We start from the raw sequence: 21,914 nt of genomic DNA, 5'->3' as shown, positions 1-21,914 counted from the left end.
GATGTGAGTTAGATCAAGTGCTGAATGTTTGTAGATGAAAGCACTGTATGAATGAAGGGTCAATAAGACTAGAAAACTTTTATATAAATGTCATGTCCACTAATGCTGCAGGTTTTCTAACCCTAGATGAGACAGATGAGGGTGTGTCAAGAAAGTGCTGTCCTGCTGTGACTGATAATTGACTGGCATGGAAGGATCCTCACCTAACGCAGCTCACCTGAATCTTCCAGGCTATAAAAGCTATCCCAGGTGAGCTGCTCAGTCTCTCTAATTCACTCCACGTTGCATCAACGTACTGGTGATATTTGTCTCTTGGTTAGGTTACGGTGAATAAATTCTCTTTCATTTAAGTGAACTCCCTGCTTATCACTTATTATCAAAACCATGAGGGGACAAAACCATGAGCTGTAAATAAGGGTGGAGATGCATTTCGTGCATTGTCCTTGGAATCTACACTTAGGACCCAGTCCCTGAAATTCTGGGCTCTAGTTGGGTGTACTTAAAAAGTGTGTGTGTGTTTTAAGTTTGCAGCTTTGTGGATGTCCTCCGTAGGAGGATGAAGAAAGGGATGAAAAAAGAAGACAGAGAGGCTTTACCTCTGGAAATAGAGGGGTAGAGAAAGTAAGAAGCAGGAAAGGATTTATCAGAGTGTGCATGCCTGTGGGTGTTTTTCAAACCCTGTGTACGCTGCTGAGTGCGTGCATACATGTGTGTGCATCTGAGAGTGGGTTGCTGTCGTGACTCACGGGGCCATCAGCAGGCTCCTTCGTGCACCTCGGTTGGTGTGTGACGCCGTGATCTCCTACACTCGTTCACACATACACACAGTCAAACCTCCCGCTCAAATTCATCAGTAGAAGCTCTCCTCTGAGGCCAACGCCTGTCAATCCACTCTCATCCAATCATTACTCAGATAACCCCAGAGATCCGCCCACGAGCTGCTGGCTTCACACAGCTGCACACACTTCTGTGCAACAAGCCACATCCGCCTCTCTCTCTCTCTCTCTCTCTCTCTCTCTCACACACACACACACTGAGACAGCCGCGTCATCCACCACATGCAGACATCCACACAAGCATCAAGCACACGCCTTTGCTTCCCCCCACTTGCTGCTTCCACTGAGAGATCCACCACCGTGGCGACGGTAACCGCGACAACGGGCATAAATTAGTGTCATGGCGATATGCAAAGCGAGGGAGCAACAATTAAAGCTTGACTAACGAGCTTTTGAGGAGCGAGGCTGAAGTTCCCCCAAGCAGCTGCTAACTGGATTAGCCTACACACAGAAACAGAGAGAGGGAGAGAGGGAGGACGGAGCAAGGAGACGGTGATGCTTAAGCACCACCTGTGAGCCAACACAGACACACAAACACACACCAAGCTAAAGGCTAGCATCCACACCAACGCAGACAAAGAGAATAACGGCTAGGAACGAAAAAAAGAGAGACTCCCATCACAAATACAAACGCACGTTTTTACCGATTTTTCAAGTGAATACAAACCCTGCAGCAAGCAGACATTAAGAAGGAGTATTTCTACCAATTAAACATAATTAAAGTATTTGAACACTCGAGGACACTTATACTTGTAAAGTAACAGAACTTCATTAACTGGGCCTAATTTAAGTCAACAACCACCGGCACCTCTAATTCAGCAACTGAGAGAGGATCTGAAAATGAAGCTCAAGCAATATTTGCAAAGCAGGGGAACACTATAACGAACAACGTGCATCCAGTCAGAGCATTTAAACAAAAAGCTTAAAATAATTTGGTGGCTTAGCCTTAAAATAAGGTCTTTGGTAACAACTCGATCAAGAACGCTAACAAACAAGGTTGTGTCAAAAACTGAACGTCTGCTGGTCTGTGTCCCATGGTGCTCTTATAAAGCAGATGATTGGCTCGTCAGGGGAATGATCAGACAACCGCAATGTTTGACATAAAGAAAATTCTCCAATCGTTTAGCGCTATGTAAAAGGAAAGTGTGAGGAAATTTCCATTCCTCACACTGTGCTGTTGATTCATGGTGAGTTTCACTAAAGGTCCCATCATGGTAAAAGGCAAAGAAAAGTTGCTACCCAGGCCTTGCATGCTGTTGTACCTGGGTACTCTCACATGGGGGAAGCATTAAAAAAACGTTCTCTCATTGAGGCTAAGAACTTCTTAGTAAAGAACTAAAAGTAAGAAAACTGAAAACGGTCCATGGATGAGAAGCAGAGTCACTGTCTGAGCTTTTTTGATCTTTGGTGTATTTTGGTGCTTCTTCCTCTTTGCGGTGAACTCCGCTGTGGCTACCTTTCCTGTGCAAGTGAACTTTCAACCAATCAGCATTCAACTTACGCTTATTGTCATGGCCACCAGGCCGCAAAATGTGTTGTTGCCTTTTTGGAGAACTCACGGGATTCTCTGAACGGGTTAAAATCGCTCTCCCTACGTGGCCATAGAGCTACACAAACACAAACACGAGACCGTGGCCTTACTCCACAAGCCTTGCAGTTTTTTGAGCTTCTCTTAACCGATCATCCATCCGTGCTTTCACCAGCCGATTTCTCCAGCACCGAGAAGTCGACCGCAAGAAGCTTCATACTTCATCCAAGCTGATATACACACTGCCCAATTTACCCCAAGCGTTTTGGATCATAAGTTTGCCGATTGATGAAGTCATAAGATCCTATTTAGCATTTCTTTCAATGGTCTTTTATTATAGATTTCTCCTCAAATTCTAAGCCAAACCTCCTCTTTACTTCACATCATAATTTGAAAAAAGTTACAGATTACAGTTAAAAACTGAGCTACGACTCAGCTATCATCAGCTAAGACTGATGGACACTTCAGTGTTGGTTACTTGTTTTGGTTTTTCCATCTTTCTGGATCTAAACTCAGAAGTCTTCTGCGTATTCGGTGCCCTGCTCTGTAGCCTTGCTGTAAGTGTCAGTGGGATTTTAAAAGAGCTTTTCTTCTGGAGCAGAACCCAGATGTTTTGGTTTCACTTCAGCTCTCCTTAACCTCTTCCTTATCAAGCTTTGACAGTCATCAGCAGATTTAACACACTGTGGTTTATCTGAATACGTCAGACACAATCATCTTTAAAGAACTCCAAGAACAGGATGATATTTTGCATTTAACACAGAGGAAATACTAATACTGGTGCAAAGAAACAAGTAGCTAATCATCACGTGATCTCTGCATTAGCTGTGCGGGACAAATAAAGGATAAGCAGCGATGAAGCTGCTACTAATAATGCAACTGGTTACTCAGCAATATGCTGGCTTTGCAGTGGGAAAACTACCGAATACACCTGAAAGCAATAATTATAATAAACACCGCTTATTATCTGTCTTTCCCATAAAGAGCATGTGCATTTAATACCCCGTTCAGATTCATAGTAGGGGAGATAAGCTGCGATCTTTTTTCCAGGACTATTAATTTGTTGTTTTTGGCATATGCTGTAATTATTTTCAAGAGTTCTCACCATGACATGCTGAAGGAATTTTGCAGCTTTTTATCCACTGGGCCTACAGTTTGGGCACAGATGGTTGGAAAGTCCAAAACTAAGAAACTGAGATTACTAGACATTTTTTTTTAACTGGCACAACAATATTGCCAATTGGCATTAAATCTAATACGACCCACCTCAGTAACACTGATTACAGTTAAGCTATTCTTGAGATTTTGTTTTGCACTTTGATGGGTTTGGAGAAATCATGAGAGACCAATTATATGTTGCTTTCACAGGCTGAGCAGCGTTATAAATGACCTAAGAAGTGATCTCGGTGTCTGAAATCTGTGAAATTTCCCTTCAAGTGCTACACCTAGTAAAAAAAAAAAGAATAAATGACATATTTGTCCCACGTTTTAACGTTTTATAGTTGATTGTGCTGATTTTATTTGAGACGTGTCACTAAAAATAAAACTCGCTAATTACAGTCAATGCAGTCGGGCTGCACACGTGTAGATAAGTGAATATTTTGCATTTCAGACACTCCACTCGGCATTGCTCACTTATTTCTCTCTTTCCAGGCCCTTGACTTTCTTTGTAATATGCTCCATCCTCCCTCCATAATAAATCTTTCGCTTTCTGCATTTGCCTTTCTCCTCTCTCTCTCCCTCTCTCTTCCTGGTCTCCAACTCTCCTCTGCTCACTCAAATAAATCTCTCCACCCTCCCCTTACACCCGTCCCCCCTCAAAAAAATCTATGCAACACACTCAAACATACATGTGCATTGACCCACTCACGCACACAAACACACAGCGCTCCAGGCAGCAGCCACAAAGGCCTCATATTAATAAATCTGCTCCTTTATTGGTGCTGAGTGTCTCTGGCAGAGAACGAGGGAGGAGAGGGGGAGGAAGGAGGAGGAGCAGGACAGGAGACGCAGAGATCACCAGAGGGGAGGAGGAGGTGACTGACTGACTGTAGCTGTATCATCAGGACATGGCGAGCAGAAGGAGACAGACAGAGACGTAAAGTGCGCCATCAACAAGCACTCGCACACGCAATTTCTATTGATAACCGCACATCAGCCCTGAGATAATGAGGAGCGCCAGAGCCACACAAGTGTGAGGTTTCACTCGAGTATGTGAATATTTGTTAAGATAGAGTCCACCCACACTCAAACGTCCTCCGTCCGGTGGATTATTAAGGACACCTGACACCTGGCTGAACCGCTGGAGCATTCAGAGTGGGCTGTGCTGATCGCCGGGCTCAGGAAACAAACTGCCCGAGGTGGGCTTTCGGTAATGACAGCAGCTAGCTTGGCTTAGTGGTCCAATCTCAGCCATCAGTCAGCTGTGACAGATTGGGGATATGAGCTAAGGAGCCGTTTAGCTGTGGTGCTTGCTGTGGTGTGTGCGCGCTTGTGTGTCTGAGGGGAGGAGGTGGGGGGAGGCTATCAGTGCTGCTAGTGTTGCAGAGGCATCAATACACTCTCGACAGGCCATTTTCCTATGCCTATTCCCAGCCCTGGCTTGTTGCTGGGGCAACTACCGCCATTTTACCTTCCCTGGCTGCACCTCTGGAAGGCTTTTTTTAAAACAGCAATCCATGTTCTGCAGTACGTCCCAAGCAACTGGTCAAACACTCTTAGCTCCTCTATTTTGGGGGGCATTTTTTGGGCATTCTGCTTAAAAATGGGGTCCAAATGAATTTTATAGGAAACCTCCAGTGCACGGGGAGTTTATTTAGCTCTTATTCAAAGGATGAGCAGAAGGTCATAGGTTGAATTTTCCCAGACACACAGACTGTATGAAAAAGATGGCTGTAGCTTCCAGGTATGGTAGCCAATGCAGAAGCACGTTTCTAATGACCAGCAGGGGGCGATTTGTCTGCTTGCAAAAAAAAGTGTGCTGTATTAAAGAATAAAATTCCACAACTCACTTGAGAAAACGCTTAACTGATAACTGATATGTCCGTCGCTATCAAATGAGCTGGAGTGTCACAGTCAGATCTGCCCGCATTCATGAAATGCCTCAGCTCAGTACTCAAAAACATGACTTTCCAAAGCGATGGGTGACGATGTACATCTTTCTTATGCAGTCTATTGTAACCTCCCTCTCTCCCTAACATGCTCTCATAATCAAAGCCACAAACACTTTAACAGACCAGTCCAATAGCTCTTCAACTAGCTTACCTAGCCTGGACTCCGGGGTCTTGCATTGGGTCAGAAACTTCTCATTGACTTATATACAGTACTTAATATCAACCAGTCAATGCCAGGTCTCCTTGGTGGTACATTTGCTAGTCATATATGGTAAGACTCTCAACTGCAGTTCAACACAAGAATAATGAGGGAGGCAGTGTATAAAGTTCATTATTTACAGAACTGAATTATTATAAAGGCAGAAAACAGAACCAGAAACACTGGACTCAGATATTCACTGACAGTCCAAATATTCATCCACTCTCCAAACCACACAACCTGCAGATGATGGAAACACTCTGGACTTAAGTTTAAGCAACAGTACTGACTGCACATGAACTGCTTTGGAAATAATTCAACCTCCATGTTCTTAAGACCAACAACGCCAAGCTGTCCCCTTACCTGTCCATGAGGCTGCATGGTGTTGTAGGGCATGTTCTGGTTCAACACTTTCTGTTTCATCAGTAACATCCTCTTCTGCTCTTCACTCAGGTGAGCTGTCTGTCCTGGGATTGGCCCTTGCGTCTGACCCGGCCCCGGACCCTGGCCACCACCTCCCGCACCGCCCATATAAGGTGGCATCATGGGGTTCTTGACCTGACTGTTCCCTGGCATGGGCGGGGTCATTCTCTGACCTATGTGATCCACCCCGCTGCCACTGAAGTGACTCAGCGGTTTGGTGTTGCTGTAGGACAACATGCCTGCTGTTTGCTGCTGCTGTTGCTGCTGTTTGGACAGGGCGTTCTGGTTTATGCTGTTTGGCTGCTGCTGGCCCATCATGCCCATGTGGTTGTGAGGGAGGTAGTTGTTCATGGGGGCTTTGGGACCGTTGTTGGGGGCCATGCCACCCACTAGAGAGCCCTGTGGTGTATTAAAGGCTTGCGGTGGATACATCATGGGGCTGTTGGGTTTGTCGTGGTTAAAGTGAGCGGAGTTATAGGGACTGGTTGGAGCGGCTGCAGGTGACCAGTTAGCTGCTTGCTGCTGCTGCTGCTTCTGCATCATTTTATTACGCTGCTGAGCAAATGCTTTCAGCTGCTCTGCATGGGAAAGCTCAGGCGTTACTGGTCCTACAGACTGACTTCCAGGCGGTATCCCCGCTGCTCCAGGTCCAGTGCCCGCCTGACTGACTCCTGGCCCCGGGTTCATCATGTATCCATTCCCAGGCCTAGAGACTGCTTGTGTCTGAGCTTGGGTTGGAGTCTGAGGGGAGCGAGCCACGCAGTTGTGCAATGGCGAACCTGATGCCATAGCAACGGCTGGAGACTGCTGCAAAGGTTGCTGAGGAGGCGTCCCATTGGCAGTGGTGGCAAACTGAGGGCCTGATGAAGATGGTCGCACCTGAGGAGAAACCAAAAGGACATTAGCTCAGGCTCGCACCTTGCAAGTTTTCTACATAACATATTTTTTAATCAGAATACGAAAAGCAAACTGAAAATGATCATTCGAGACTTTATGGGCCATTGCCACCATAAATTTTATACGGATGGGGTTTGGTACCATTTTGAGTACCAAACATTTTAAATACCAAACAATTTGTGTATAGCCATAATAACTAAGCTAAACTTGTCATGGTCCTGGGCCATGTGGGCCCAGTATTCTTAGTTTTCATGTATTTTTGTATTTTGTTCTTTATTTAGGCCATGCTTCCTGGGTTGATCTGTTACGTTGTTCCTTATGTGTTTTCCCTTCGTGACTCTTACCCCCTGTGTGCCCCTCTGTGTATTTATGAGCCCTCGTCTCTCTTTGTGTTTTATTCTATGTTTTCCCCAGCCCGTTATGTCTGCGTTCTCCCCGTGCTCTCTCTCCTCCTGTTTGAACCTCTGTGTACTTCCTGTTTTACTTTGCCCATCTCCCATCAGTGTTACGTTCACTCCTGCCGTGTCTTGTTATGATTATCAGTGTCACCTGTGTTCCCCGTGTGCATCCACTTCCCCTGATCATCCCTCATGTGTATTTAGTCTCTGTGTTTCATACAGTCTGTGTCGCGTCGTCTGTGTTCCCACCCTCCATGTTTCCATGCCCGGTCTGTTGTATTCATAGCCTTACCTTAGTTCATTCCCAGTTTAGGTTTCTGTTTAGTTATTGCTTTTGAGCTGCCCTTATTCTTGTTTGTTTCTCTTGCGTTACCAGCCACAATAAAAGGCTCGCTTTTGTTTAAAGTTTACTCCCGTGTCACGTCACTCGTGTCCGCACCTGAGTCCTCCACGCACTCTCCACACGGTCTGTCACAGCGGACCGTGACAGTACGACTCGACCATGTCGGACTCAGCGGACATTTCAGAGGAGGTAGGGGAGGAGCTGAACCGGCTCTGCCGCATTATGGATCGCATCATCGGATGCGCGGATCCAAGTGTGGTTTCCACGGGATTGGCGGCCGTGGACGCCGTTTTGTTGCGGGAGCCACGGTTGCGACAGCTCCCCCACCTCGTTGAGGCGTTTGACTCCCTGGGCCCCCTTAAGGAGGAGCTTCGTGCCCGTGCGCTGGCCCAGAGGGTCCTGAATGCCGCCTCAGCACCCACACCTCCGTCCCGTGGACGGGTGTCATCGCCGCTGCCTCATGAGCCAGAGGCTGTGAGAGGTGGAACGCTGAGGTCCACTTCCACTCAGCCATCGCCTCACCGTGGATCGGCTTCCTCGTTTCCGCCACAGTCAAGCTGCACTGACCAGCACACGGAGGCGATGGAGGCCATAGATTTTGGTGACGATGAGCGTCAGCAGGTGTTGCGGGCTTATCGGGAGGAGGAGCTCCGTTGGAAGCCTTGGCTCATTCCCGAGGAGGAGCTCCCACCTATCGCCCTGCTTCAGACCGGCCGCTCACCGTCACCCCCTCGCGAGGACTTCACGTCTCCGGCCGCTTGTCTGGCGAGGATGTGGGCAGAGGAGGAAGACTCGATCCCAACAGTTAACGCTGCCGCGCTCGCGGCCGCTCCGAGGAGGAAGCGGCGTCGGCGTCGCTCTACACGGCACTCAGAGGTTAGTGATAACGTTCTGTTGCCACTGAAACGCCCTGGATGTAGTGAGGGCGAGGGCCTTGGAAAGACAATTAAGGTCTCGGAGATGGAGACACAATTTACCTGTACTGTTAACTCTGTCACCCCCCCATGCACCTCATCACGGTCTGTTTTCTCGGGGGCCAGTGAAGAAGCTGCCTTTTCCATGCCTCTGACTGCTAATGTTGAAGGTGTTAATCCTGTGCCCACGTTGTGTTTTGACAACAAAGCTAAACTTTCTGGTGTTGGGCACGCTATTCTTGGGGAAGACACACTGCCATCACCGAACTGTGAAACCGACACTGCCAAACCGACCATAGACTCTTCAGTCCTGAGAATTAAACCAAGTGATGTACTGTTAAACCCTGGTATTACGTATGAGCAGGATGAGGGGGACATTAGCGAAAAAGGATGTACTAATGATTCTGCACACCCAGAACCTCCATCTTCCACTGAGAGGGCTTCTTTTAAGACCGCTAGGGCATTTGGGGCCTTATTTAAGACCGTGTCTCAGCCCCTGCTGTCTGTTAACCGCAAATCAAGTGAGAAAGCTTCTGATCTGACCAGTAGTAAGACTGTATTGCCCTTGGCTAGCACCCCCATTTCCGAGTCAGTTTACTTTGTTCCCGAGTCAAATAACAAATGTTCTGTTTATATAACTAGACCAGCGAAAGAAGAAATGTCCAGTGTTGATCATGAAAATGTCTGTTATGATCCTGTGCTGATCGGTCCCCATGTTCCTCACTCTGCTGATGGTTTGACCAGAGTGAGTGCTTTGGAGCCCGACATCAGCGACTGCTTTTCTACACCAGTCCATCGGGCCGGGACGATTATTATGGGTCTGCCAGGTTTCCCTATGTCTGTGAATGACATTGCAATTTCCGTTAATACAACACTGAAGGACTGTTTAAGTTATGCTCCCGCATTATCCAATGACAAGGCTGAATTTCATGTTTCAAAGGCTGTCGGGGGGGAGCGCCATGCTAGCCATTACAACCCAGCTAGCCCTTTAACTGCACCCCTGGGCCAGGACCTTTTGACAGCAGTTAATGAACTGGCCGATCTAAAGACAATTCAGCCGGATGGCTCAGAGCCAGTCCACTATGTTTTCTGTGCAAAGCCAGGTCCATGTGCATTCCACTCACTAGCCTTCCACAGCCGATTAGTGTGTGTGGCTGAACCCCCCCTTAACTCAGTCTCGCCTACGGGGGGCTTAGACTCCAATAAGCGTAGTTATTTCCTATGTGACTGCCAAATTATTATGTTAAAATCATCTGCACATAGTCCTGGTTGTTTTATGTGGGTTCATGAATCATGTCTTGGCCTTAAGAATCATGCTTCCTGGGACAGTATAACTATCACTTGTGTCACTGAGCCAACTTATTTCAGGTCTGAAATGTTGTTTGAATCATGCTCCAAGACAGAAGATGTGTTTAGCTCCCCAAGAAGGGCAACTAAGGACAATTTGGACTATGTTAAGGGCTTAGAGACTTTAAGGTCTTTGTCTGTTGTTGCTCCTCTGCTTGCACCTGACAAAGTCAATATCTGGAACTTTGTGCTCACGCCCAGGGTGGCTGTGGCGTTGCCTGACCTCTCACCTGCGTCTGATCTCCAGGTAGAGGCAGGGGTCACCCAGCCAGCACCTGAGCTAGTTCTCACCACTGGGGTCAGGGCAGCCGTAGGTCAGCCATATCCTGCACCTGCATCTGCACCTCAGGTGGGAATGGCTGCCGTCCGGTTTGTTCCTACACCCAGGTTGGTTCCCAAGGTTATGCCAGTCAGTGCACAGCTGAGCTCCGCACCCAGCCTAGGCACTCGGGTGGGAGCGGTTGACGCTCTGCAGGCGCCTGCACCAACTGATGCTTCCATTATAGGCCCCAGGGTCTCATCACCGCCGCAATGGCCTCATGCCTCGTCCGCTGGAGGGCCCGAGGAGCCCGTTCAGCCTCACGCCACGTCAGCTGGAGGGCCCGAGGAGCCCGTTCAGCCTCACGCCACGTCAGCTGGAGGGCCCGAGGAGCCCGTTCAGCCTCACGCCACGTCCGCTGGAGGGTCCGAGGGGCCCGTTCAGCCTCCTGTCTCCGCTGGTGGGTCCGAGGGGCCCGTTCAGCCTCCTGTCTCCGCTGGAGGGTCCGAGGGGCCCGTTCAGCCTCCTGTCTCCGCTGGAGGGTCCGAGGGGCCCGTTCGGCCTCCTGTCTCCGCTGGAGGGCCCGAGCCGCCCGTCCAGCACCATGCCACGTCTGCTGGGGGGCCCGAGCCGCCCATCCAGCCACCTTCTGCTTCTGCTCCTCCTGGTCCAGCTCCAGCCTGTGCTTCGTCTGCTGCAGCTCCAGCCTGTGCTTCGTCTGCTGCAGCTCCAGCCTGTGCTTCGTCTGCTGCAGCTCCAGCCTGTGCTTCGTCTGCTGCAGCTCCAGCCTGTGCTTCGCCTGGCCCAGCCTCAGAGTCTTCGTCCTCGTCTGGCCCAGCCTCAGAGTCTTCGTCCTCGTCTGGCCCAGCCTCAGAGTCTTCGTCCTTGTCTGGCCCAGCTTCAACTTTGGCTTCTGCTCCTCCTGGCCCAGCTTCAGCCTGTGCTTCGCCTGGTCCAGCTTCATCCGAGTCTTTATCCTCGCCTGGTCCAGCCTCAGCCTCTGCAGCGACGCCTGGTCCGGCCCCCGCATCGCCATCGTCTGGTCCTGCCTCGTCTGGTCCTGCCTCGACTGGTCCTGTGCCCACCAGGCCATGGCCAACACGCCTGAGACTGGAGAGCCGCCGCTGCCTTCCGCGCGGTCGGCCCCCTGAACTGCTCCGTCGTCTCCTTCGCCGCCGCCGCTGCCTACCGCGCGGTCGGCCCCCTGAACTGCTCCGTCGTCTCCTTCGCCGCCGCCGCTGCCTTCCGCGTGGCCGGCCTCCGGACCAGCTCTGTCACCTGTGCCACCCGCCTGGTCGGCCCCCCGACCGTGTGACCCGTGAACTCTTGTGCCTGTGGGCTCTGGGTCGGCCCCCTGAACCTTATTTGGACTATAGTCATGTGCTCCTGTGTTTTCTGTTGTTTGTTTTTGTTTCCCGTTCTGGTCCCTCCGTCCTGGTCCCCCGCCTCCCGCCCTGGGTGGGTTGTTTTCTGTTTTTGTTTTGTTTCTCGGGTTTGGGCTGTCGGGAGCCAGCCCTTTAGGGGGGGGTGATGTCATGGTCCTGGGCCATGTGGGCCCAGTATTCTTAGTTTTCATGTATTTTTGTATTTTGTTCTTTATTTAGGCCATGCTTCCTGGGTTGATCTGTTACGTTGTTCCTTATGTGTTTTCCCTTCGTGACTCTTACCCCCTGTGTGCCCCTCTGTGTATTTATGAGCCCTCGTCTCTCTTTGTGTTTTATTCTATGTTTTCCCCAGCCCGTTATGTCTGCGTTCTCCCCGTGCTCTCTCTCCTCCTGTTTGAACCTCTGTGTACCCCTCTGTGTATTTATGAGCCCTCGTCTCTCTTTGTGTTTTATTCTATGTTTTCCCCAGCCCGTTATGTCTGCGTTCTCCCCGTGCTCTCTCTCCTCCTGTTTGAACCTCTGTGTACTTCCTGTTTTACTTTGCCCATCTCCCATCAGTGTTACGTTCACTCCTGCCGTGTCTTGTTATGATTATCAGTGTCACCTGTGTTCCCCGTGTGCATCCACTTCCCCTGATCATCCCTCATGTGTATTTAGTCTCTGTGTTTCATACAGTCTGTGTCGCGTCGTCTGTGTTCCCACCCTCCATGTTTCCATGCCCGGTCTGTTGTATTCATAGCCTTACCTTAGTTCATTCCCAGTTTAGGTTTCTGTTTAGTTATTGCTTTTGAGCTGCCCTTATTCTTGTTTGTTTCTCTTGCGTTACCAGCCAAAATAAAAGGCTCGCTTTTGTTTAAAGTTTACTCCCGTGTCACTCGTGTCCGCACCTGAGTCCTCCACGCACTCTCCACACGGTCTGTCACAGCGGACCGTGACAAAACTAACAAGCAGTTTACTGCTGAATGCTATTTGGCTTGAAAAGGAAGTCGCCTTTACCTTCCGATGAAGTTAACTTATGATAGTGCATTTGTTCCATTTGTAAGGTTTACTTTGTAACTGTAAGTTTGCCCCAATTACAGCAAGACCAGGAAGCCACAGCTGTGGTTGCTGCATTGCTCATTGCTTGCATGAAATGGCATCAACAGGCCAACAAAGCTTGATTTTCTGGAGTCTTTGAGGTGCTAGGTGTCGCTAGAAAACTGAAAAAATGAAATAGAAGCAGCTGTTTCTCTCTCTGTGCTATTTGGAAACCTCTGTGCTTCTGAATTTAAGCTTCACAGAGACGCTTGTAACAATGAAGACTGCCAACCACCGGATAAACTGCTTGCTGTATTTCATAATAACACCACAGAGAATTAATCTATCTTGTGCGACCACCACAGAGCCTACAGAGCATCTAGGCCCAATAACTTTAGCTGGCAAGGCAGTTGTCATTTTACTTAGAAGCTTCTTTCAGCTGCAGCCTTATTCACAACAGGTCGTCACAGAGGATGAATTTTCATATTTTCATATGGCACAGATTTTTATGCCAGATGCCCGTACTGACACAACACTCCCAGGGACCTATGTTTCCTCCCAAGTTTCAAACTAGAGGTCTTCCACATGTTAGGCAAATGTGTTACCAACTTCACTTTAATGCAGTTAGAACAGCTGAGAAATGTCCAGAAAGTTGGACATTTTCTGTGTTGGCCTGCATTCCGGGCTGATTATATTCCGTTGGGCAGTATATATCATTTCTGTACTGAACTGTGCATCAATCTAACCTCAAAGAAGCATAACAGGAATGACTCTCAGGAATCAGGTCTCAAGCTGATGACACAATTTACATCACTTGGATGGATGCGGAGAATACAATCGAGGATTAATGAACTGCAGAAATGCAGCAAATTCCTAAGTAGAAGTTTTGCTTACTTTAGAGATTTTTTTCCTTTATTCATTTTTGTGTTTTGCTAAAAGCTGCTTGTGTAAGACCAAAATGCTTCACAGGTAGCTTATGAAACACATCAATACTCTCATACACTTAGAAACCACTTCAGGTTTGTTTCTTGTTGATCACATAATTAACGGCTTCATTCAGGTATTAGTCGTTTAAAACCAGTTTGGACTTAAATCAATCGGATCAAAAAGTTGAATCAGTGAAGAAATCTTAAAAGAGCAGCGACTGCGCTCTAAGAGCTATAATTTTATCTTCAGAAATAACAGTGAGAGACATATATCATATAAATAAATACAGAAGTCTGATTCACCTGAGGTGGTCATGACTTAGATTATGAGTTTGGGTTAAATACCCCTTCCAGTGGACATCGTGTTGACTTTCTTGATACTGACCTGTGGTGAACCCATGGGAACCTGTGGGCCTCCCTGTGGAGGCTGAGGTGGAGGAGGAGGCAGTGCTGCTGGCGCGGCCCCCCCTCCCGCTGTTGTCGTATTCCCGGCTGCTTCCTGTGGGCCCGGCGTCTGATTGTTTGCCGGCCTGCCAAACTCAGCCTCTTTCTTTTCGTCAAAGTCCTCGTTGAAGAGGTCGTGCATATCGTCCTCTGGCACAGTATTGGCCAGCTCATCGATCAGCTCCTGCCACTCCTGGTCGTTGAGGTTAATGTCAGAGAACAGCTTGTTCTGATTGGACAGAGACTGGGGATCAGACGACTCCATTCCACCCCCGTCATCCAGGGGCTCCTGTTTCAAGTCTTTGAGGAGGCCGAAGCTGTCCTCCAAGTCCAGTGAGCCATTTAGCTTCATGTCTGGAAGGTGGCTGCCACCGTTCTTCCCCAGCTCATCTGATGTCCGGCCTACATGGTTCCCATTGCTGTTTGTAGTGTTGTTACCGGCAGAAGTGTTAGGCCCGCAGTGTAAGGGCTTAATGTCCATTTGGTGATGCAGTGGAGAGATGGGCGGCACATTGTTGTTATTATTGTTATTAGGGAGTCCTGTTAGTGAGTCCATGCCGCTGGAGCCTTCCTTCCGTACCCGTTTGGTGGTCGGCGAGTAGTTGCCTCCATCACAGATCCCATTCTGGTCTCCGTTGAGGGGCGATCGTGCGCTGTCCAGTTTTCTCTTTACAGTCTCCTGGAGCTGAAACAGAAATAAAAGATGGTAAAGAGGCCGAATTACACTTTTGTTATTTACAGTTGTCTAGATATACTCACAAACTGTATGTGCAAATAATCCCTGTGAGCCAAAAGTTTTTCTACTCTTGGAACTGTTTGCTATCAGAAAGAGGTGTCCACAACAGAGCCATCTCAAGCACAGACGCTCCAACCTAGTGCTTGTCAAGCCTCCTGCTTCTGAGAGCTAGCCAATTAGAAGAAAGTTGGCTTTAAATGGGAAGAGATACAGTGGCTTATTTCAGTCACTGGATCGACTGAGGGACTGTGCTATGTTGAACTGTGAATCCTGCAAAGGATGCTAATGTGACCCTGGAAATAAGCACAACACGACCACTTTAAGAAGTTATCTTGTGTGTCTTATCTTCTGTTTGGAAGGATGGTCTCATTTGGATCAATTCACATTCAGAAAGCAACCCCATAATCACCTTATGATTGTGATTATCGCTACAGCATGCTAGCAATACAGCAGAGCTAAGGTAGCTTATTTCAGAGAATGGATGGCTGTACCGCGGCCTAGTTTAAGAAACTATGATTTATGCAAAGCCACTCAAAGCAGAACACAAAAAGAAAAAACCCCCAATGAGTGTCCTTTAAAGCTGGAGGCCACCAGAGATGGAACGTGTTAGTAACAGGAACTTTTCTGTGGTCTTCAGGGGGCTAATCATGAACACAACATGAGATACAAATCAATATAACAACAGGCTTCTTCCTCTCCACACACAGAGAACTGTCATGAGAAGGAGGGAAGGAAGTAAGTGTACTGAAGATCAAAATATCACCAAGACAAATCAATTACATGTTAAGCTCGGATTCATTCTCTGAAATTAGGCGTGCAGGCCAGGGATTTTTCTCAGTCCACGTTCCCTATTTCTTCACGGATGCAATAAAAAAAAAAAAGAAAGAAAGAAAAAACACAGAAAATATGTAAATCCTGTAGGAGGGTTTCAGGGCATGTTTCCCAACACTCGCCTCGGGAGAAATTCTTTTAAATATCAACTTTACACTGTGGATATATTTTAATCTTTATCGTGACGATTAATGGTAGAAACCCACCCGAGAATTAGAGTAATCTTTCTGCACAAAAAATCATGTAAGTGAGACAACAGTTCAGAGCACTTAAAATGACAAAAAAAGGAAAAAAAACAGGAGAGTGCAAAGTGGTGTCCAAAATTACATTAAAGTGCTCGTTCTGAAATGGAACAAGATAATGAACATTCGAACATTCAGTTTACATGAAAAAATTAAAGTTAAGTAAATTATCACAGCGTTGCCGCATTTACTCACACAATTTGTCATGATGACAGTGCTATATACACAGTGGTGGTGATGAGTCTGTAAGCGAAAATTAATGTGGTGTTTGCTCTCTGCAACTGCTCTTTGGTCAAGTGGAAGACAGGGCGAAGATATTATGCTTAGAAATTGATTTCACAACAAGTGTTTTTCCAAATATGTTCAGACGCTACTAAAAGTGAGCAATTTGGAAAAGAGTTAAAGCCTGTATTTAAAAAAAACACCATATCAAATGGCAAAACTGTCAAATTACTTGCTGTAAAAAAAATATAAATGCCAATTTTGCGTTGCAACAATGAGTTGGGGAAGTCACAGCAAACTTTTCCAGAAGCAAAGGTGGAGATGGGTTCAACGCTCTGCGAAAGACTGTGGGCAAATAGTTCATGATTTAAGAAGAACGCAAAACAGGAAAGAATACATAATATCAATAAATGATTCAGAGAAATCTCTGCATGTGAGGGACTAGGCTGGAAAACAATACTGAGCTGCCCCGGGCCAAACTGCGATAAAAAGAGACAGGATTTTGTAGTGGAAGTAACTGCAAGGGCTCATGAACACTTCTTAAAACCAGTGTCAGTGAGCATCATTTCACACTGCATCCACAAAAGTTAAAATCGTATAAAGAAAATGATCATATGAACATGATTCAGAAAAGCTTCACTGGGCCAAAGATGGTGAACTGAGGTGAAGCACAAAAGTGAACAATAAAATCTGCATTTCTTTTAAGAAATCATGGCTGGTGTCCGTGAGGAAAGAAGTGACCAGCTTTTATCAGCACACAAAAACCAAAATTCTCTTAGAATAATAGAGAAAACCCTGATAGTCAAGGATGTGATGACATAGTGGAACAAACTGAAAAAGACATTTCCTGTATATGTTTATTTTTTCAGTTTTGTAAGAACACAATATCAGTTAATTCTCTTTTTTATAAAAGTCGCATTTTTATTTTGTTTTTGCACAGCTAGTTTTAGTTCGATAAACCTGCTGATCTGCAGAATCTGATCTATCTCAGACACATCAGAGCCCTCTGCCAGTAAAAACATTCATGACAGCTAACCTGAATAAAGTTTTAATCCCAAACAAAGTAACTAAAACAGGAGGAAAGACAAGAGAAGGCTAGCAGCCCTCCTGATGAACAATACCAGCATTTGTTTTTCCGAGGAGGTAAAGAAACGTCAAAGGAACATCTGGAGTATTTGGCCCATTATTAACATCGGCCCCACATCTTACTGTAGGAAGCCTCCGCCGCTCCGTGTCTCACAGCATAAGATAACGACGGGGTGCTAACAAACGCTGGCTGGCAGTTAAGGTAATCACTGTCATAGACCTGTGTGGGAGAGGACAGGATGTACGGAGGCATGTGACATAACCCGAGTAATGGCAGGAGACACCCGAGACAAAGAAAGAGGCAGAAAATCTAAAAAAATCCCACCAGTTTGGCCTTTTTTTTTTTTTTTTATAAAAGCAAAAATGAGCTTTTCAAGTGGATACAGTTAAAAATCGACAGTCTTACGGAGCAGTGGTGACGGGGAAGACTCTGCTGTATAATTGTCAGCAGGGGGGAGTTTTACAGTTAGCTAACAACTGAGTGTGACTGATGATAGAGGGCTTTCAGCTCAGTGCAGCAGTGATACTTTTATCATTGCTTTCCCGAAGATAAAAAAAACTCTGAACGTGGATCTATTTTAGTAGGAATGTATTTTCTACAGCACCCGAGATTGAGTTGTTAAGAAACAACAAAGATGATGGCCACATGTTTAAATCAAAGCTGAATGCATTCACTGCCCATGCGAGATTAAACAAAGAAGCGGGCACAACGCAGACGCAAGTAAACGCTAAGAAATGTGCAAGAATCAAATTGCCATGAAAAAAAAAAAGAGGCAAAGAGAATAACAAGTTAGGTTCCTGTGCAATTTCTGTGCAATTTAATAAACTCTCAATCTCAATTTTACCCCCAACTCCTGTTAATTTCAAACCCTAATGAAGTTGGCAGAAAAATAGCTGATGCTATTAAAATGACGAATGGGAAGCGGGGACCTCATTTATGAAAGGTTCCCAGGGTACAAATTTGATGCTCCCACACGAACCTTAGAAATAGTGCAGGATTCAATCAAAAAGATTATCATTTTTAGTCATGGCTTCACTTTCAATTTCATGTCCAAAGACCGGATGCTATAAATACTTCCATCTTTACAATCGTAAAGGGACAGGTCACCCTCAAATCGAATGTACCTGTTCTTCCTCTGACCTCTGTTCGAGACTGTTTTGGAGATGTCTGCTTCTCTTGAATTTGGAATCAGCTTTGAACTTGAGAAGAGTTCAAATCGAGACCAACCTGCCTCACTTCACATCATCAGCGCTTATTTCTCAAGTTGCTAAATATCATTGACTTTCTGCATTCTCTGGTTGCGAAATCACACCTAATCGCTTCCTGTCTTGATTGTTATTTGTCACCTGATTTGAGAGAACAATTCCTAATAAATACAAATTCTGATGGCGTAGGATTGGAGTTCAGGATGGTGACCTCACCCATGGTTTGTATAGAAAACAGCTGTAATCTTATATTGCATTAATGGTTTTATATAGTGGTTGTTATCAACGTGTAGAAAAGCTGCTTGAACAAAGATGCAAAGACTCACCAACACGCGTGGATGGGAGCCTTTTACAAGTCTTTTATACAGCACGTGCCGCCTGCACATCTACATTTCAAACAGCCTCCTCAGCTCAGAAGCCGCAAAATATTTTGTAAAATCCACACTCTCCACTGTCGCATGTGAAAGAGTCAAACACACACACAGACACACACACGTACACAATGGAAGCACCACCGATACGTGTATGTGTGCAAATGCGCACTTAGCTCTTTGTTATTCAGATGGAACAACAGACAAAATATATTCAGATTGTATTCTGACCTGGAGGTGGACCCATTCAAGCTGGCAGGAAAACACTCTCTCACACACACACACACACACACACACACACACACACACACACACACACGCACGCACACATTCACACTCCAGTAAACCAAGAAAGTAAAAAAAAAAGGATGATGTGTGCTTCATGTTGCAGTGTGTGTGTGTGTGTGTGTGCTAGAGGTTCCTCTTCTGCTCTCCACATTGACTGACAGTCAGCATAATTATCTTCATGACATGATAAACAGTATTAGTATTGGCAACCAAAAAAGAAACTACAGTGTATGCATTTGTGTGTGTGTCTGTGTGTGTGTGTGTTGATCTCTTAGCCATTAAAGCAACAACTAAGGAACAAAAAAAAAGGAAAACACGCGTTTCCACTGTCACGACACGATTTCAGTGTGTGTGTGTGTGTGTGTGGTCCTGCAATCAATGGGTTTAAATAATTCAGGCCTCCTCTGTCTGTGTGTGTTTGTGTGTCTGAGTGTGTGTGTGTTACAGGCTTTCCCTAAATGCCAGTGACTCATGTTGGTAATAACAGACTCGTCTTTCAAAGCCCACCTATAAAAACTCCCATAATTATCCAGGTGGTGTGAACTGTCGCACCCTCCCACACACGCACACACACACGTACAGGTTTTAAATACACACCCACTTAAAAAAAAAAACACACAAAAAAAAACATTTAACCTTCTTAATAGGATCGTGAATCTGGAGAAAGAAACAAAGGAAACAAAAAAAGAGGAGACCAGACCAAAGCACTGTGGTCCTGCCTGCTCGGGGAGTCAGCATGCTGCTGCCCGAGGGAACGTGAAAGGATCCGGTGCTGGTGCAAAATACTTTATGTATTCACTGTAGCAAATTTCTTTTATTTTAGCACAATTAACAACCTAATTAAACCTGTGAATCACACTGAACCTAGCAGCGTTTCTTTCTGACAATCACAGCAATGAAATACCTTTGAAGCCGACGGAATCGAGAGGAATGGAGGAGCGTTTGCATGTGTAAGAGAAAGAATCCAGGCCGCGAGAAGAGAGATGACATCGAGACTCATAGACAAAGATTTTTGAAGTAGTTTAATCAAGCTGGAGTGGTTAGCGAGAGCTAGAGGGAAGAAAAGAGCATTGGAGTTCAAAAAAAAAAAAAATATAAAAGACTAAAGACAGGAGAGGGAAAAAAAAGGAGGAGAGCGCTGCTTGTTTTGCCTCCTGCGTCTCTCCGTGTATTCTTTGACATAAACACCTGCTGACTGCTCCTCTGCCTGCTCCCACAACAGACAGAGGGAGAACGACAAAAGCGAGGAGAGACAAAGGTGAAAGAGAGAGACACGCACGCTCGCGAGGAGGAAGAAGGGATTTATTTGTCAGGCAGATGGTCTTTCTCCTTTGAGCGGAGGAGCTACCAGAACATGAAGATGAAGAAGAGGAGAAAGAGGAGGAGAAAGGGTGAAGCAGAGAAAGAGGTGTGGAGGGGGGGGGGGGGGGCTAGATAGGTGGCTTGATGGAAAGGCATAGCGCTCCAAATGACAGCGGGGAGCAAACGATGAGAGGGTGATCAGAGAAGGAGAGGGAGGCAGAGAAGAGAGACAGAGATGGAGCCACTAAGGTGCTGTTGTTATAGCAACCTGCTGCTCTGGTGCTTTGTGCGCAGCGTCCTCCGTCTTCTTCGTCTTCCTCCTTTTTCCTTCTCCTCCTCTCGCTCACTTACTCACTCTCCGACACCCTGCCTTCTCTCCCTCCCTCCCTCTCCTCCTCTCTCTCTTCCCTCCTTCCTTTCTTTGGCTCGCTCTTCTGGAAACTTAAGCATTGCATCAAATTCGAGTCCCAGCATTAAAGAAACGACTCCGCGTCGAGACAGTTCGGGGTATTTATTTCAAATTACAAACTATATGTGAAGGTAGCTAGCTTCATGTTTCTTAATCTAAGGGGGAAAAAAACGTGAAATCATTTGTCTCTAAAATGAGACTCATTTATTGCTACTACGACAACATCACTGAAGATACACCTAACCAAAAGACATATAACAGTGGCATCTTCTGTGAAAAATAACTGCAACACATTTCATCAATGCCACGAAGCTGTTCATCACACCTTCCTTTGCAAGTCAGTTCTTCCTCCACTCCCGCTTTTCTTACCTGTCCCTGCACACGAGAGATGGACGTACTCCCCGTGACGTCACCCACTGGTTTGTAAACTTCAACTTGACCATTTTGGCCATCTTAGTTCTGGAAACTAAGCGTGTGATAACAATCCGCAAATAGTGCTCATAGGCGTGCTCGGTTTTACAGGTGACTTACAAAAGCTGCACTGATTTCTAAACACAGGCACAGTCAGTTTATTTCAATGTCAAAATTAATTAAGACATGTTTTCAGGGTTAAACATCATTAAATAGCAGTAAATGGCATGTTGCAAACGTTAGTAGATCAGTAAATTTGTAAATAGTGACAGTAGTGCTTTTTTAAAGCCAAAACCCAGTCCACACTGGCACTACTTATCTGAATCTGGCTCAGAAATAGCTAAGACTTGCTGGATATTTCACTATAAATCTGGCCACACATAAGAAAATGAAGACCCTGCGGTATAAGAGTTGAAAAAGCAACTGAGACCAAAAACCCATCAGGAAAATGTTTAATAAGGTCATAAATCAAGTGTGCAGCAGCGTCATTTTCTCATAGACTTCTATACAACCGGACTTCTTTTGGCAACCACACGGGTCGCCCCCTGCTGGCCATTAGAAAGAATGCAGGTTTAAAGCATTGTAATGGGAATAACATGTAACCACATGCCAGTTGAGATTCCGCTCTGGTAGGCTGAATGGGTCTCAATGAGGTGTATAGAAACAGACTCTTTTTTTTGTCATGTGTTTATCCAGCACTTTATTTATTTATGCCCAGCCAGAACATTTTGGGCAGTAAGAGACCAGTGCTAACTACCGAAAATCTGGTTCTCACTTTCCC

The 21,914-nt window shown here is 46.3% G+C and overlaps 1 protein-coding gene across 1 annotated transcript in view; it reads right to left on the bottom strand.

Moving 5' to 3' along the window:
* The window catches only part of maml3 (mastermind-like transcriptional coactivator 3), a 141,803-nt gene that overhangs the window by 65,831 nt on the left and 54,058 nt on the right, over window positions 1-21,914 (bottom strand). Inside the window, exons 2-3 of the mRNA XM_085355171.1 lie at window positions 13,971-14,714; window positions 6,040-6,978 (exon numbers count right to left, since the gene is read on the bottom strand). Of these exons, the coding sequence (XP_085211297.1) occupies window positions 6,040-6,978; window positions 13,971-14,714 (1,683 nt within the window). The remainder of the gene's footprint in view (window positions 1-6,039; window positions 6,979-13,970; window positions 14,715-21,914) is intronic.

Source organism: Diplotaxodon limnothrissa, linkage group LG6, assembly GCF_057381915.1.
Source record: "Diplotaxodon limnothrissa isolate DT_005_m linkage group LG6, D_limnothrissa_male_GT1.1, whole genome shotgun sequence".
Lineage (NCBI taxonomy): Eukaryota > Metazoa > Chordata > Actinopteri > Cichliformes > Cichlidae > Diplotaxodon > Diplotaxodon limnothrissa.
This window is presented reverse-complemented; position numbering and strand designations above follow the sequence as displayed.